Below are 19,272 nucleotides of genomic sequence, written 5' to 3'. Positions count from 1 at the left end.
CGAATAACAACTCGTGAGATCGCTGAGAGATTAAATTTATCGAATTCGACCGTTCATGATCATTTGAAACGCGTCTGATTGAAAATCGTCTTTCATTTTCATAAGAAAAAACGAAATTACTTTCCGAACAACCTAATATATAAAGTGTCCCCAACCTACGGGATCACTTCTCATGAGCAGGTACAGCGAACTAAACTGAGAACGAAAAATCCTTTACCATTATACAATTTTATAATATTTTAACAGATATTAATTTCTGAATATCACTGAATATGCGCGCGAATCATCTAGTATATGCCCATCGATCGCGGTCGTTTGTTGCGCGGCGCGGGGAGTAATGATTGCTTGATAGACGCGCCACTTGAGTTATGGCGCTTAGCACGCGGCTACCAGGTAATCCCCGTGCAAAAATCGACAACAAATGATAGGCATAGTCCTGGTGGTAGTCCGTACGGCTACGTGCTTATTTGGTGATCTTTAAAAATTAATATCTCCTAAAGTATTGCGAAAATTGCAAAATAAAGGACTTTTCGATTTAGTTTAGTCCGTTCTACCTGCTCACGAGAAGTGATCTCGCGTAAATTGGGGATATTCAGTATATGAAATATGTCCATATTTGGACATATTTCATACATATATAATTATATATAATTTTACATAATTTTATATGTATAATTTTATAAAACTTTTTCCCGAGTTTATAGGAAATTTTGGTGATTAGCGACTCAGGAACCTCATAGAAAGAGAGTGGTAAACTGATAACGCGACGCCGGTCTTCTCTGGACATCTATTATGGAACCTATTATGGAACATGTCGGAATGGATTTCGATCGGAATTATTCAATTATTCTTTAGATTTCTATTGTGTTTTCTAGGGAAAGCAAAATAATTTCGATCGAAATTTGTGGGTATTCCGACATGTCCTCTATAATAGATATTATACCCAGATTGATTTCCAAGCACTAAAACTGTATAAAGCCTATTATCGATGGATACATAGGTTAAAGAAGAACAACTTATAACATGACAAATTGTGATTTTTCTTGCATCCATATAGTAGACTCTACGCAAAGCTTTGGTGCTTGAGACCAATCGGAGTAACTTTTTTCTTAGAGCGAAATCGCTTGTTGAAAAGTGAAAATTTTTATGTATGTATGCACACAAAAAATTTTCATCTTTTACGTTTCCGCCCTAGGAGAAAAATTACATGAGCGACTCCCTGAGGAGATAGCGACTCCATGAGAAGATAGCGTGATCAGTTTGCCACGCTGTTTCTACCACAGACTTATATGAATAGACTACTGACTCAATATGATAAAAAGAGATGAATCTGATTCCGAGCTATCCTTGTTTCAGTTCCTATATGCGTATATATGCGTCCTGTCTGTGAGTATCACGTGAATTTATATGAAAATACTAACATTAGTCATAATATAAATTATCACAAATGTCAAATGTCATTTCATGGTGACCTTTCATTCTATTATATTCTAATCAACAAAAATATAAAAAATGATAATTTATAGTATGATAAACTGCAAAAGAGTCGATATAAAATAGAAAATAATATGAATATATATAAGCCCTATAAATAGATTCTGAATATAAGTCCTGTAAATTTTGACTTACGTAGTGATTATCCATGTAATTTATACATGTGTGAGTGAGGGAACTGAAATATGGCGCTGCTCAGCGCTTCTTCAAACATGGAAGCGAAGTTGATAGTCTACTTATAGAACTTTGTGGTTCCTACCGATAATTCATCGAAATAATGTATGTCACGTATGTAAGATTACAATTTTCATTATCTAAATCTAAACATTTTAGTATTTAAGTGATAAATAAAATTATACAGCTTGTTATTTTCAACTTAAATTTCCAGATATTTTTTTATGTATGAAAACAAATAAATAAAATGTAGCATTTTACGTTGCTTACATTTTTTTTCCTCTTCTTGTTTCCCCCATTTTTTCTTACCTCCCCATTTTTCTTTTTTTTTCCTTTTTTTTTAAATATCTAAATTTTCGGATACTTTTTTCTTGTATCTGTATTAAGTAATTATTAAAAAATATACCTGTATTTATACTTAAATACTTTTTCCACACAATACCTATATCTATATCTGAATATCTTTCAAACATATCTGTTCTACAAAGTGTATCTGTTCCAATACTGGTCAAATATGTCACATCTGATTCTGATACAAATTTCTGACGGCGATATGTATAACTTGTATGCGATCGTGTACGATCATGTGTTCAACCCTGCAATTGGCATGTGATCGCATACGATAATAAGATTCGCATATACTTCGTAGGTGATCGGATATGATTCGTATACCTTTTATATACTATTCATATACAAATTTTATAACCAAATTTATGATAGGATAGTGACCAGACCTTGTACAGTAAGGGTTAATAACATGTCAATAGTGAATAGATTCAGATCAGATATTTCAGCTGATCGAGCATACACCGTATCCGCATTAAACTTTGGTTCGGCAGAAAACTTCTGGACATAATCTGACAGCAGACTAACAATAAAATATAAATCTATTATTTCACAATCATTTATCATGAGATATTTTATTTATATAAATAAGTTACAAAATGGCAAATTCTTCTCGCTTCTGATGATCTATTATCATATTTTATTTATAGATTCTATGATATTTCCGCTGAAGAAATTTCCGTGAATGTTTCGTAAAATCTACTTTTTAACTAATTGTAGTTCGCAAAAAGGTTGAAAATCTGATTTATCTGACACGTGTGGATCAAGTTTGACAAAAGTGTATTTTTGATTCTCTCTTTTCAGTAAGTTCTCTGTTTTCCATGATTACTACGAAATTTTTCTTGAATCTGAGATTTTCACTGTCAGAGTAAATTTCGCAGAGATTCAATAGATGCAGCACGAGCAGCTCGCGTCGATTGGCTTTTGCGTAAGTGTCACCACGATTCAATGACCGATTCGATCGATTTTTACAATAGCCTACGAAGTTAATTGATAGTCTCGCCTTACAATGTTATCCTCGTGACACGCCGCGTACTTATCTGCGACAAATTAATTAACGACTAAATTATAAGGCGAGTAACAAAAATTTCGCGTACGCCGTTCTTCTTCCACAGACCGCTTAATTGTTCCGTTGTGCGAGAACAAAGTGACATGCGTGATTAAAATAGTACCTACGCGTTTCCATTTCGTGTGCGTAAACGGTGCGTAAGTAGAAAGTGCTCGGCAAAACAGATTCAAGGTTTCGCGTGCAATATTATTCATGGACTCGCGAGCGATCGACTTCTCTAAGATAATGACAACGACGACGGTACTGAGAGAAGCACGTGTTCACGTTGGAAACTCAGTTAGCCCGTCTCTTCCTAATGAACCGTGTCACATAATTGAATTCAATGCCGACGACAAAGCGGTCATTAGAGGCGTGGAAAATTCGTTCAATATGACATGCAAAGAATATCAATTCCATTATCAAACTCCGCCAATTTCCAATGGAAAATGATTCATCACAACATTTCAGAACATTTCAGAAACTAATGACAGCGGCAGAAAAACCTATTCATTTTCACATGTAGTAGGGACAATTCTGTTGCGACAGTAATAATTGCTTTCTTTATGTATTAACGTAATAAAATATTCATAATTTCGAAATAATATTCATTATTTCAAAAGTTCGGTTCATAAGCAAGAGATAATTTTTTAATTACCATAAAAATGGAGACGTATTCTTCCTTTCACAATTCAAAATACAGTGTAATAATTTATCATAAATTGAGAATGACTAATTACCACATAATTATCTAAAATCAATTTTTCCATTTAAAACTGTTCAAACTTTCAAAAAAAAAAAAAAATGTAACACAATATCGAATTATTCTTGTGTTTAAGAAATAATTTATACGAGACTCTCGAAATTACAATCACTCTTTTTATTATCATGGAATTTTACCGATTTTTTAATTATATTTTTTCTCCGGAATTTTTTTCTGATATCACCCTACCACATATCATTTTTGTAAGTTACAGTTATACGTTGCACATCACTATAACTGTACCCCAACTTGTTGGGCGTGCCCATACTTGTTTATCACCTCAAGATTGCCGCGATAATTAACATGAGAACAGTCATTCCAATGACCGTTCACCCAAATTTGACACATGCTTATATCGAAAGATATTATGGATTTTCTTTTACTAGACATTTCTCGTAATGCTCCGATTTTAATATAGATCTCTATTTCGTACATTAAATATAATAATTTCCCATAACTCATGTTATAGATATGATAATTTATTAATTTTTAAATAGATGGTTTGTTATATTCAAAATAAAATTATAGGTACAATGGCTAATATAAAAACGTTTAAAAAAATATTTCAATTTTAATTATTTAAAAAAAATAAAAAAGGATTTTTAATTTTGTGTTAAATCTGAGATTATTTAATTGTTTCTCTTTGGATTTCGAAATAACGTCGTTTTTCGAGTGAGAATCTTTTATAAAGTTATCAACTCTGAATATCAGTATGGTTCAAAATATCTCAGAAAAAAATTGTATATATAACTTTTTTATCAATTTATTTCTTAAAAATTCAAATAGAATGTTAAAAGCCAATAGTTTGTATCGTAGAATTATTTGTTAAGTGTGAATATCAATAGAAGTAGTTCAATTTTTTTTCGTCCATTTAAGTCTGACGCATAACGAGATATGAACAAGAATTACGTAGACTGTACAACTACCAATCGCCTCGAAAAACAAGAAATAACTTGATACGATACATGGTTGCGATACGCTGTCATATAATAATTATATTAACTCTTTTATCACTCACAAATATCTTCCTAATTCTTAGAAAAGATGCGCTATATTCAACAAAATTCAATAATTATATGATATACAATTAATGTTTCAAAAAGGATTAACGAGACAAAATATAATTCTACAAGGAATTCTTCTTTATAAGCGACGGTTTTAAAATTGCCATGATTTTTATGTAATCAAGATATTTCAAACTGCAGTACCTTTTGTCGTGGACGTACGTGGTGTTCTAGGTGTTCCGGGAACGTCTAAATCGGTTTCTTCGATATTGTCACTCCACGAAACCGCCCTTAAAGGTAAAGGTTTCTTGATTATCGAGTTATCATCTTCGCCATCGTACATCTTTAGTTTCGTGCACTTGCTAGATACTCCGTTCATGACAATCTTCCGGCGCCGATCGTTCGATTCTTGACGCTTGTTCCGATTCGGAAAATTTGAAGGTTTTCTGTCTTCGGAATGTCGAGCGGTTCGGAAGAGTTGTACTGTACCTAGAAACATTTGAAACGTATTGTCAAAAACGAGTTCATAAAATTAATTAGATATATTAGAATCTCGGAGTTAAATGCGACATTTTTGTGTAAACGCTTTGTATAAAAGTTATCAAACAATATCAAAGATAAATATTTCAATATTGAACAATATATAAAACCATAGTATCTCTTGCATCATTATCTTTTTTCTTTAACGTTTATCTATTTTTTATTTCTTAAAATTTAAGTATTAATTATATGAGGATTATTTTTATATTTAAATGACAATGATAACACAGTTCCGTTAATGCAATATTAAAATAATCGGAAGTCTTCTAAAATTAAAAAAAAAAAATCTTGTAATCGTTATTATGTGTTTCAACATTCCCTCTTTATTCAATAAAATGTAATAAACATTAGATATCACTTTAAAGAGCCTCTCTTCACTGAACATCACTCGCAGTTACCGCTTGACATTTAACATTTGTCGTATCAAGAACTTACAACTCCGCGTCACGCGCAGGAAAAACAATCAGTGTCGTTCGCGAATCAGGAAACTTATCGAAATAATTTACACTATAAAATTCAAATTTAAATGTTTACATGAGATAAACCACAGATCTTCTCGAAACTTTTCTATATCCGATCCGTTCCTAATGGGCTGATTTAAACTTACTTTTAATATGGCTTGCTCGCGGCAAAAAAACTGTTTGTCCTGACGACAACCTCGGAAGTTACGCGCCGGCAAGGGCCGTGCGTGACGCACGCGAGGGCGGCACGTGCAAAGCAGAACAGAGAAATCGCAGCTAAGAGGAGATAAGCCGGCCCCGCATGCAACAAGCGACGGACGCGTGGAGAAGCCGCGATGCAAACGATACTCAAGACGGGCGGAGCGCGACTGATGTGGACTGATGCGAGTATTGCGAGCTCAACCGAACGTAGACCGAGGGACGGGTGGTAAGCGAATGTCACCCACAAGTCCTTTCGTATATATGCGCGCGGCCCCTGTTCTCTCTCTCTCTCTCTCTCTCTCTCTCTCTCTGTCTCTCTCCCTCCCCCCTCTCTTTCTCTCTCTCCGTCAGCTACTGTATCATAAAGAGCCACGAGCCCTCCTCACGTCAGCGATTACGCGAGAGACAGAGAGACGACGATTTTTGCCTCCGATTTGAAAACACGCCGGGGTATCCAGACATTGCATCGAGTCATTAAAATATTGATAAATATCAAGTTATTAAAATAATATTAAAAATCGCATTCAAAGAGATTTTTGGTTTATCATTACCAAATCTCTTAGTATTTAGTTTCTCTTCATTATCATCTTCCATGCATTACTCGCATTGATGATCGACAATGCGGAAATGACTTTGCAGGACTCAGAATCACCTGATCCTTGAGATTTGAATGCATCGGGGGGAATTAATAGAATCATGCCCTCTTGGATTTCCTTCTTTTCTTTTGTATTTTGTATTGATCTATCCATGTCTCTTTCATCCATTCTGTCAAAAAAAATCGCTTAAATATTATTATGAAATATTATTGTAAAATTATAAGATTACGATCTTTAAATAAGATTAATATAAAAATTTAATAAAATTTGATTGTAAGTTAATTTAACTGACTAAGCTAATTAATTGATTGGATAACATTACTTGATAAAATTTTATAATTGGTTTGTAATCAAAGAATTATTCTTAGATTAATTAAAAGAAAGAAGATTAATTGAAAAAAATTGGAAAAAGAAAAGGGACTTTTTTTGTAAGTCTGTAAATTCTAGGACATAGAAGAGTCTAATAATACTATCTCGATTCGTCAGTAGGGAAATCCCGACTTTCTTTACGTCAGCTTAAGGTGTAATCAGAGAAATCCTTAGGGAACTGATTCCTCTGGAATTTCCACTTGGTTGTTTCCCACAAAGATATGTAATGCACAGCCATCATTTCAACATTAAGTCGTCGTTCTTTCCTTCGTTCGTTACTGAAACTATTCTCTCGCTAATTAAATCTTTAAATAACTCTATATGTGTACATGAAATGTGTGCATGATACATAGATAGAATAGTTTTTCTCTGTCTATACTTAAAATATTTATTACAATTTATTCTGAAACGAACGTTAAATTAATTAAAAAGATGAAATTTTATTTTATTCTAAGATTAGATTCTAAGATTAGATTCTAAGATTAGATTCCTCTCTCTGCAGTTAAGATTTTATTAATAATTTATAGCATAGAAGGTATATACAAAATAAAAGTAAGAAATAAAGAATGTGTAATACGCTTAGCATAATAAATTCGCTTTACAAAATTTAATATGCAAGATATACCCAAGCAGAACAACAAGTCATTATGATATCAAAATGATGTCAAAATAATTCTAAAATGATCATTAAAAGTCATTTTTCAATCATTTCCGATTCATTTTAATATCATTTTGACGTTATTATGACCTGTCCTGCTTGGGTAATGTAGATATGTAGAATATAAAATTAACACAAAAATATAAAATAAATGCAAAATGATTAAATGTACGATATGCACAGTTTAATTTATATTTCTGTACATTAATCGTACATTAATCGCGCCTACGTAACGTTTGCCACCGTTGCACTCAAAAAGAAGAGAATCGCGCAATTTTTAAATTATAAATGCTATTTATTAAATCAAAATATGCTGTAGGAAATCGCCGCGCCGTTTTATTCAAATGACGTAAGCATGCATGTTTGCATGCACGCACGCACACACGCACGGATGCACGCACGTGACTACACCAAAGTGTCCTGTATGCTTACACCAAAGAAGGAAATAAAAGAAGCAGAAATAGGTTAAATGGGTTTTGCGAGAGCCGACTGAGTCGGAAAATACCTATGTCACAGTGAATCTCGACGTCAAACAACCGGTTCTTATATTATATATATGCATTACCATTTCTTTGCAGAAAAAGGGGCAGGTTTATTCTTCGTCCATTTCCTTGATATCGTATTTTCAACTCTTGCAAAAAAAAAAAACGTAAAAGATCCGTATCTTCAAGTTAATTACTCACATCCAGATTATTTCGAACTTTAAATGTCCATGCCGTTATCCTCCTCAAGAAAAAAAAAATATCGAAATAGCACCAATTTTTGTTTATACATGTTATATGAAAATTACAGCAGCTTGAATCACGAATAAAGAAATATTAATATCGAGACAAATTATAAATCCGAGATAATATTAACATTCTATTCTTATTAGCACACATTATGTAAGCGATCTGTTAAAATCATCAATTACTGACGACTACTTTAGTTTCTATTTCTTATGTCCTTCAAAAGAGTTTTATATAGTATATCGCGAAGGATAATATATCAAGTCCACTTTAGACAATCTTATAATTAATCAGAAAGATACATAATTCTATTTATAATTTTATTTTATCAATTAGGATGTTTAAAACAAATTTCAAATTCTGTTGTCGCCGCATTAAGAATTTCAATATTTGAAATTTGTTGCTATTCTTGTATCGAGCGTTAGAGAAAAACCATCTCTCTGTCGCTAAAATTAAAATTTCTGTGAAACATCTTGTATTACATCCCTATACAATAAGCATAGTGCATAGTGAATACAAAACGTCCGATACATATACAAGGAGGAAGATTCACCCAGCAAACGAGAATGGATTGAAATAGATTAAAATGGATCCAGATTTTCAGAAATATGGATTCATGAATGTTAAAATGAATCCTTTTCAATCCTGAATGCATTTTTATTCATCTATAGGAATTGTATAAAGCACATCTCTATGCCTTTTAATCTAAAAATAATATTAGCATTTTCTGTGCATTGCGAATACTACTCAATTCAGAATTGTGAATAGAAAGTACAGTTTTTTTTTATTCAGAGTTAAATTCAAAAATAATATCAGTCATTTCTGTGCAATGTGAATACTGCTTAATTCAATATTCTGAATATGAAATGTAGTTTTTCAATCCAATTGAATAAAAAAGTTTTTATTTAAAAATGGATCATAAATGCTTAAATTATTCAAAATTATAAGCAGGAAATTTTCTGTTTTAATCCAACTAAGTTCAAAAAAGTAACAAAAAAATAATCGAGCTATGTTTTTTTGTTTTTCTTTGATTAGAAGCAAAAAAATGTCACAGCGCGTGACATCGGCCAAGCGAGATTAAATTATCCGACACTTACCCAATGTTGTCTCATTGTAATGTAAATTATTTATATTTTATTATATCTGTTAAATAATGATATTTTTATTATATCTATATAATTTCGTGCACTAATTTAGCTGATTGTAATTGAAGTAGAGAATGAATAACATATTTACCAATTGAAGAAGTGGTGTAGAAAATTCATAATTCAGAGGTCCCAAGTTCGAAAATCCCACTAAGGTGCATTTTTTAATACTAATTTGAAGTAATTAATTTCAGGTATAATTATTATAAATGTCTTAGGAATAAAATTTGTAACCCTTAAATGTGAATGTTTTTTTTTTCGAATATTAAATTAGTGTCAGCTCGGATTCAATCCATTTCAATCCATTCAATCCATTTTCATGGATTTAAAATACGCATTAAAAAAATTTTAATCCATTTTAATCCATTCTCGTTTACTAGGAATATACTAGATTCTTACACACATCTATTATAGCAGTCTTACTTGGTTAGATACAAGGTCAGATAGTATTGGCTATCAAAGGATTGGTCTTACCCTCGATAGTGAAAATGCGCATTACCAAGTTGGCCTCGATACTTTTTGCTCCTGCATGCCTGTGTCTTTTTGCCTCATACAAGAAAATTCATAGCGGAAGAACTCGATTCTTTTGGCGACATGCTTCCTACATTATTTGCAGAAACGAATAATTGAAGAGAGAGTTTGTAAATCCCTCCTAGTAAAATAAAAATTTTTTCACGAAATTATATATTCGTAGAAAAAAATTAACGAAAAAATACATCATAAAAGTATACAGTGCCCATCAAAAGTTCCGGGCCGGCTGAATATCTCGGAAAGTATGCATTTTTGAGAAAAATATTTTAGATAAAAATTGCAGGGTTTAAAAAGATCTATTTAATGATCTTATCAGTTTGATTTTGGGTGATGTCACCAAGGTCAAGTCAAGATCACATCGATTTTTTAAAATGGAACACCCAACTTTTGTTTTCAGAATCTAATGTAAAGCTGATGTCAAAAGCTTTCCAAAACGCTATAAGAAAATATTTTTTTATTAAGTACTTTTTGAATTATGTTTGAAAGTGACAGTACCGCCGGCATTAGTATTACCCAAGGTGTCCGACCGACGCTAAAACCTTTTAAATGTTGTTCAGGATCATGTCCTGGATATCATTTATTAAGAGGCCATTGGAGATTATTGCTCTTATTTCCATTTTTGCACTAAAATTCATTTTTACATAAAAATTAAAATAAGAGATACAACCTCCAATGATTTTGATCTTGACAAATAATATCCAGGACTATAATGCAAGTAGACATAATGTGTTCTTGCACATGTTTATGTACTGCAGCCAATCAAAGCTTTTGAAGTCTTTTTTGCCATTTTTCGGTGGATTTTGTTTCAATACGCTTGCTATGACAGTAAAACTCAGTTTCACACATAGTAAATAATCACTTATTTATAATAAAAATAATTACTTATTTATTACTTTTTTTACTATTATTTATTACTTTTCACTTAATATATTTTTTAATCTTTTCAAATCATATGACAATCGTGCGAATATATAGGATTGTAAAATGGCGGAAAATGAGGTCAGCGCGTTACTATGCGCGAACTTATCTTATAAGACAAGTTTGCGTATAGTAACGTACGTTATTATAATAACGAACACACTATGTCTTGCATCATGATTCTGAACAATCAAGAAATTTTAGCCATCGGTCAGACATCTTGGGTAAGCCCGGATCTACAATAGATTTTTAAGCCATAAGGAATGGACGAATCACAATCAATTATTTTCTCGCATTTAACTGCAATTGGTCAATTTCTTACGACTTATGGTTTAAAACTAATGCTAATACCGGCGGTACTGTACGAGGACAAATCAATAAGTATCCTGTTTGAAGATAGATGGCGTTGCTGATGCAAGTTGGCATTACCATCGTGTACTACCATCTTTCAAAGGCGATACAAAATTTGATTCAAACGATACAAAGAGTGATTCATGCTATAGTTTTGATTTGACAGCAATTCGTAGTGAGCGTGTTTGATATTTTTTAATACAATGGGAAAAGAGCAATATTGATATAGACGGCATCAATTTTGTTTTTATTTCTTCGCACGTTTTTCCATCTAAAAATAAAAAGTGAATCACAAATCGATATTCATATTGCTACCGATATTGCTCTTTTTCCATTGTATCGAAAACACAGACTTTTATATATACTACTAGACTGCTAACTCTTTAGAAAAAGCTTATGTGAAATGAACCTCGAAATTGTACAGTAGTTCTGCGCATGCGTCACGAATTAATTAATTGAAGAAATGAAGTATGGTTGTGTCTTGCGAGACATTCTGTATCAGCTGTACATACATACACATGCCAAATGTAACTCTCAATCGTAAAAAATAGCGTTTAAAAAATTATATTTTTTGTGGAAATTTAAGAAAAAAGATAAAGACAATTTAATATTAGTAGACATATATAAAAGATTGAATATTAGTAAACGTGCGAGGAATATTTCACTCTCGAATCATCGCACTGTTTTTGCTATTTGCGTTCGTTGATTTATGCTAATTTCGTGCTAACTTCATGTTGATTTCGATTCTTAAACGCATCGACTCGCTAAGACGTTATACTGTGATTCGAGAATGACAAGTTCCAAACAAATATCGTTGCTCAACTCTGGCTAACTCGGGTTGACTCGCTTCTTATTTGTACTGACTTCTACTAACTTCCTCGCACTGTTTTTGCTATTTGCGTTTGTTGATTCGCGCTGACTTCGTGCTGATTTCATGTTGACTTTTAGTGTTGGATCTTATCTAGATAAAATTATCTAGATGATCATCTAGATGAAATTTTTATGTTATCTTATATTTTTCTAGATAATAAAAATATTAATTATCTTTATCTACATTTTAGATGAAAAAAAGTGTCATCTATATCTAGAATGACATTTAGATAATTTAGTTTACATTTTACATTGTTGAAAATGTGCTGAATATTGAAATATTTGCTTTTATGTAGTTCATGTTTGCAGAAAAATTTTCAGCTTCGACGAGAAAGTGGGTGCATCCAGTAGTAGATAAATTTATTCGCGTTGTTCGCACTTTTTCTATTCGGCACCTTCGCTGTCTCTCTTTTCAAGGCCAAATATATATATATATCTATCTCATTTTAAAAAAATATTTGGAGATTTCATGCAACGCGAACACTTTTATAACTACTCACTTGCACTCAAATAATTTGAGAGTTGATTATGTATCTTGAAATGAGGAGAAAATTACAAAAGTGAGCAAATTCACTAAATATAGATCAATTAAATTATAACTATTCTAGTGAATTTGTTCACTTTTGCAATTTTTACCTTATTTACACAATCGACTTTCTGTTTTTTATTTCTGCACTAGACGTGCAGAGAGTTGTAGTAAATAGAACTCTCTTTCTCTCTTTCGCCAAATATCAAACGTAATATCTATTTCATTTTAAGTTCCAAAAGTGTACACTAGTTCAGCCACAGAAAAGGCAAAACGAATGGCAAAATCTTATATTTTTTATTAACTGTGAGTAATAATGAAATTAAATTAAAATTAATAAGTTATAGACTCTTTTAATTGATACGACAAACAATAAAAAAATTCATACAAAAGGCTATAGGAGTCAATCTCTGGCTGTTAAAAATTTCGAAATATACATTTAATTAATAATACCATATGATTTCGTACTTCAACTTCTGTTTGAGTCATCTTCACTGTTACAACCTTTAATATTATAGCACTTAATGTATTGCAGTCAATGTCTTCAAAGTTTTCTTTCCTTTTGTATGTCATCGTTGTGGATAAAAACTCAAGCTAAAATTTTAAAAAATTGTTGAAGAAAGTGAATAATATAGAGAACAACAGAAATAAAAATTGTGCTCACCTCGCGGAGTCAACAAATCATATACAAAGTAATAGTAAATCACACGAAAATTACAGAATGTCAGCGCAAATTAAAATTAAAAATATTTACTGCGATATATTATGCTGTAATATTAAGGTTGTAACGCTGAAGATGATTCAAATAGGAATCGAAATCATATGTTATTATTAATTAAATGTACATCTCGAAATTTTTAATAATTAGAAGTTGACTCCTATAGCCTTTTGTACGAATTTTTTTATTATTTGTTGTAACTGTAAGCATAAGTCTTAAAAATAAAAAAAATTATCTGGAAATTTCAGACGAATTTTCAGATAAATTTATCTAGATTATCTAAATAAATGTAATTGAATTATCTTTATCTTATCTAAGATAAATTTCCAAATTTTTATCTTATCTTTATCTAGCTAATTTTAAAATCATCTATGCACAACACTGCTGACTTCGTTTCTTAAACGCACCGACTCACTAAGCCTCGTACTGCGATTCAAGACTACAGACTTTTATATATACTACCAGATTGCTAACTTGTTTGAAAAAATGGCCCCCAATTTTGATGCAACATTATACGCATGCGCGAGAACGCTCCGCGTGACCGCGAGACGTATATCTGCACATGCGCACACATCAATCAGCATACTATTTTAACAGATTAATCTAATTTAATTAAAACAGTTAATTAAAACCACCAAATAATTATTTTTATAATCCAGCTATTATAAATTATTCTAATTTATAAAAAATTGAATAAGATCGCATTTTTTATACACGTTTATTAATATTCAATTGTCTTTCCAATATCTTTATCTTTTTACTTGAACTCTTTCTCTTCCAAAAGAAACAAAATTTTTCGTTATGAGATCACATCACTTTCTCTTCCAAAAGAAATAATATTTTTCGCTATGAGATCACACTATTTTCATAAGGTTATACGTTTAACATGTGAACAGTTGATGCAAAACAGCTATACTACATTTCTTTGGGTATATTCGTGACGCATGTGCAGAATTATCATACAATTTCAGGGTCCATTTCACATAAGCTTGTCTTAAGGAGTTAGCAGTCTAATAATATATATAGAAGTCTGTGCTCGAAACTGTCGAGAGTGAAATGTCCCTCATAGACGTGTATAAAAGATATAATTCTATTTAATTTCTTATAGAATTGTAAACAAATTAAAAAACTATTAAGAGCCCGCGCAATTATTGCGCAAAATTCAATTTATTATTTAGAAATTATATAATGCAAACGTTTTGTTCAACTTTTTTGGCCCTCCTGATAAGTACAATAAAATATAAATGGTTTTAATACTGTTAAATTAGGTTGACCTATCAAAATGTATGTATGCTGATGTGTGCGCATGTATGTCACGCGGTCACGCGGAGCAGTTTTCGACGCATGCGTATAATGCAATATCAAAATTGAGGATCACTTTTTCAAACAAGTTAGCAGTCTAGTAGTATATAGAAATCTGTGATCGAAAAACACCAAATATGCTCACTATAAATTACTCAAATAGTCGAATCAAAACTATCGTACCCAGCAAACGAGAATGGATTAAAATGGATTGAAATTTTTTTCTATCCAAATGAGAGTATTTTAAATAGCAAATACTTTTTTTGGATTTAATTGGATGCAATTGGATTCAAAACAGCATTTCCTATTCAAAATTTTGAATTGAACAATATTCACAATGCACAGACAAAGCTAAAATTATTTTTAGATTGAAAGGCATAGAGATATGTTCCATGCAATTCCTATAAATGAATAAAAATGCATTCAGGATTGAAAAGCATTTATTTTAACATTCGTGAATTAATATTTCTGAAAATCTGAATCCATTTCAATTCATTTCAATCCATTCTCGTTTGCTGGGCATAAATCTCTGAAATTTTATATCGCGTCGTTTGAAAGACGTACAGGATGATAATGCCAACTTGCATCAGCAGCGCCGCCTGTCTTCAAACACGGGTACTTATTGATTTACCCTCGTAACTTTCAAGCATCATAACTCAAAAAGTACTTAATAAAAGAATATTGTCTTATAGCATTTTGGAAAGCTCTCGACATTAGCTATTAAATTCTGGAAACAAAAGTAGGATTCTATTTAAAAAAATCGATATGATCTTGATCTGATCTTGGCGACCATTCAAGGTCAAACTGATAAGATCATTAAATAGATCTTTTTAAACTCTATAATCTTTGTCTAAAACATTTTTCTCAAAACTGCATACTTTCTGAGATATTCAGCCAATCTGGAATTTTTGGCGAGCACTGTATATATGTAGAGATATCCAAATTAAAAATCTCTTACAATTAATATAAATTTTTATACAAAATTTTTAATAAATTTAATAAAATTTCGTACCAACGCTACTTGTCATTTTCTTCTCTTTCCACATCGTTAAATGCACAAAAGAACTTCATTTCTGTTTCCTATGAAATTATGACACGTGACAGGAAATTGTCAACAAAAAAATTTATAATAAATGGAGTATGCAATAATCCATGCTTTCGAGTAATTTTCTTGATCTCTCTGAAAGACATTATGCACGTGATTAATAATATAAAAGTTCACCCACTAAATCACAATTAAAAATTAGTTATCGATGCATTTAATGGTTGAAAATATAATGTTTGTGGCGATAAGGTTTATGTTTACGCATTAAAATTATGATACACTTGCAATTACTAGTTTATTCAATATTTCTTTAATCTCGATCTTATTGTATTATAATTACCTACTTAAATTTTTCTTCAAAATCTGATTAATGATATTGTATGGAATTAAAATTATAGAAATCGCTCGTATTATGCAAAAGCAAAAATGTAAAGCATTAGGTCAATGATCGAGCAAATTAAGATGTATTAATTAACTAATTAAGATATTTATATAAATTATTGTATATAAATGAATGTTTCGTGACCACGAGTCACTTCTTTAGTATAAATAGTCAAATCGCTAATTTAATATCGGTTTTGACATAACGCAAAAGTCGCTAATGTAATATTGTTGACGCAAAAGATGTTATGCTGGTTTTGAACTCCTTATATATAAAATAATTGAGAACATTGTACATACTGATTGATAGTTGAAAATTAGGTGTCAAATCCTTGATTATAATTGTCATTATAATCAAGGATTTGACACCTAATTTTCTCCTAATTTTAATTAACTGTTAATTGTTTCAATTGATTGGTCATCAATATTTCATTGTTGAGCGAAAATCCGGTGACAATCAAAGTCAGTAATGTAAAAGTTGTAATGTCAATCATCGATAATTTGTTGAGCGAAAGTCAGATGACAATCAGAGTCAATGATGTAAAAGTTACTGGTTAGTAGTCTAATAGTTATTAAAAAGAAAGAAAAATGTGATGTATGGAATTAATTTTTATTCGTGGTCGCGCGACGATTCGTCAAACTATAGGTAGCTAATATGTATTGATAGTTCCTGATAACATTATCAACATATCTTTCTATAAACTGCAAATATCCGTACAAATGCAATATGTCTCTACTCTAAGATTTCAGAGAGGCACATATTCATTATTCTAATTTGACAATTTTCATTTCTTCTCGAATTATTAAAGATATATTTTTAGAAAATATTAAACAATTCCATGTATAATGCGATAAATTAAGAGTCCTGTCCTACAGGCCAATTTCTATTCGATTTCTCTTCTTACGCACTCGCGACAAGTAGAGGATAGCATCATAATGAAAAATAAAAAACATCTTGCGTAAATATTTTTGTCCTCGGAATTTTGTCGTTCTTTCGTCCTTGGAAGTCGCAAATCTTGTTCCTCGTTCGATTTCGGATCGAAGAAAAAAAAAAGAATCATGAAATCACGTTTTGCAATAAAGCGGACTATATAGTATATTTTAAGTTATGCAAATTTAAACAATAGCATTTTGCTAATGTGGCCCTTTATGGGTATTGATTAGTCACGATCTCTTTTTTAAGATTTTTATATCAAAATAATTATTTGATAATTGATCATAGCTCTATTGTTAATTTATAATTTGTATTATGTATACTATTTTTAGTGCTGAGATATTTACTGAGCAGCTTATATGCAGAAGTTATATGAATGTATATACAAATATTTTTAAATGTTCTACGTTTTTGTTAATTTGGTAACCAAATACTGTTTTTTAAACAAAACTAATATTTTAAGTCTATTTTTATAGAAGACCACATTACCACCCATTTTTTTCTTTGAGTCATTATGCAATGTCGCCACATTTTAATTAATAGTATCCTAAATAATAAATATTTCGTAACCGTATAACAGTGTAAATTTATCGAGCTCTCTATATTAAAAATAATATTAACAATAAAACAAGTATTGTATTTGTCATGTAAAGAATAATAAAGAATAATAAAGAAGAATTGTAATACACATGTTAATAATAACGTATTAGCTCTTAGTTGTCTTGTTTTATTGTTAATACGAGTATTATTTCGTAACTATGAGTTCGGAATCGATTCAACAACATTTTAACGAATACAATTGTCAAATTTTAAACTTAAATATTCCCATATAGCACAGAATGTGCAGTAGTATCGCTGCAATATTGCTGCAATGTTGCAGCATTGTTGCTGCAACTTTTGTGCTGTAGGAGTTGATTATTAACAAAGTTATTGTGTAAAATGTAACTTTGTCATAACGCCACCTTCTCCTCTAACAAATTACTCACTCTGATTGCTTCTCCGACGCCTAATGCTTCCTAAGTCTCCTTTTTCCTCTGTGTTATTCCGTTATGGATTATTCACATATTTACTCTCGAAAGCATAATTAATTACGCGCAAACTAATTTTCAGAACGTGACGATCGCGCGACACTTTGTCCGGCACTCCCGACATTAGTCACAACTCGTACTTTATGGAAGAGACGAAAGAATAACGCATTAGCGAAACTGCGACTCGCGATATCTTACAACATGGCGTAAAGCCTATTTTACAATGTGCTTTTTGTTTCCTGTTTCTTGCTTTTTATTATTTTTTACATCTTGTCTTTTTGCTGCTTATCTTTTTTGTTTTATGTCATCCGAGATAAAAGTTAACGAACTTCGAAAGAAACAAGAAATATGTAGCAAGAAATACAATTGTCGATAAAACGGAGAAAAAAGCAAAAGGTAAAAAGTAAGAAACAGGAAACAGTACATTGTAGAATAGACTTAATGGATAAATCGCAATCGCAATCAAGTTCATGTACTATCGCTGCAGCAACGTTTATCCGCTCTGTGCTTCATCGTGTACTTGCGCGAACCTTTCGCTCTTTGAATACAAATTTACATACGTTCACAATATATTTCAATTTTGTAAAATTCATGTTTTATTTACAAACGAGCGATGTATATCATGGTTTCCCATTATCCAAAATATATCAGATTCATGTGTTATTCTTATTCCCTCGATTTAAATACAATTGCGTACAATTTCAAATCAACGAAATATCATTTATCCGCATATTTATAGGTGGATGATTTATAAAATTTATAATTTCTCCTGTTTGAAATTTTATCTCAAGTAATTAAATTGTGGAAATACGAGCATTAATAAATAGCCGTTGCCTCGAAACATTTACGAGACACTAAGTGCAGTAATTAATTAATTGCGCGCGAAGAATTACTAATCGTACATGGATCAGAATATTCGCAGAGGGAGGGTTTCTTCTAGTACATGTCGCGTTTTGAAAAATAATAACATTACGACGCACAAAGCGACCGTTGCTTACCGATTCGAGTTTCACTTGAATGATAACACGCGTTTCACTTAACGCTCACAACGCTCATGGAATCATTTCATCCTTGTCGTTTATCAAATCTTAAACACGGACAAACGATGCTCGTTTGTCCGAGTGTTGTGAACGTTAAGTGGAAAC

The 19,272-nt window shown here is 31.4% G+C and overlaps 1 protein-coding gene across 2 annotated transcripts in view; it reads right to left on the bottom strand.

The window, feature by feature from the left end:
• The window catches only part of LOC108756582 (GTP cyclohydrolase 1), a 29,951-nt gene extending 11,849 nt beyond the window's left edge, over nt 1–18,102 (bottom strand). Inside the window, exons 1-2 of one of the 2 annotated variants that reach the window (XM_018500496.1) lie at nt 18,086–18,102; nt 5,030–5,314 (exon numbers count right to left, since the gene is read on the bottom strand). In XM_018500496.1, coding sequence (XP_018355998.1) covers nt 5,030–5,204 — 175 coding nt within the window. In that variant the 5' untranslated portion in view covers nt 5,205–5,314; nt 18,086–18,102. Of the gene's footprint in view, nt 1–5,029; nt 5,315–5,972; nt 6,244–18,085 lie in introns of those variants that run through there. The other variant, XM_018500495.1, reaches the window with a different exon arrangement.
• Nucleotides 18,103–19,272: the final 1,170 nt, after the last annotated feature.

Source organism: Trachymyrmex septentrionalis, unplaced genomic scaffold (assembly GCF_001594115.1).
Source record: "Trachymyrmex septentrionalis isolate Tsep2-gDNA-1 unplaced genomic scaffold, Tsep1.0 scaffold128, whole genome shotgun sequence".
NCBI lineage: Eukaryota > Metazoa > Arthropoda > Insecta > Hymenoptera > Formicidae > Trachymyrmex > Trachymyrmex septentrionalis.
The sequence above is the reverse complement of the archived record's forward strand: the minus strand, read 5'-3'. Positions and strand labels throughout refer to the sequence as shown.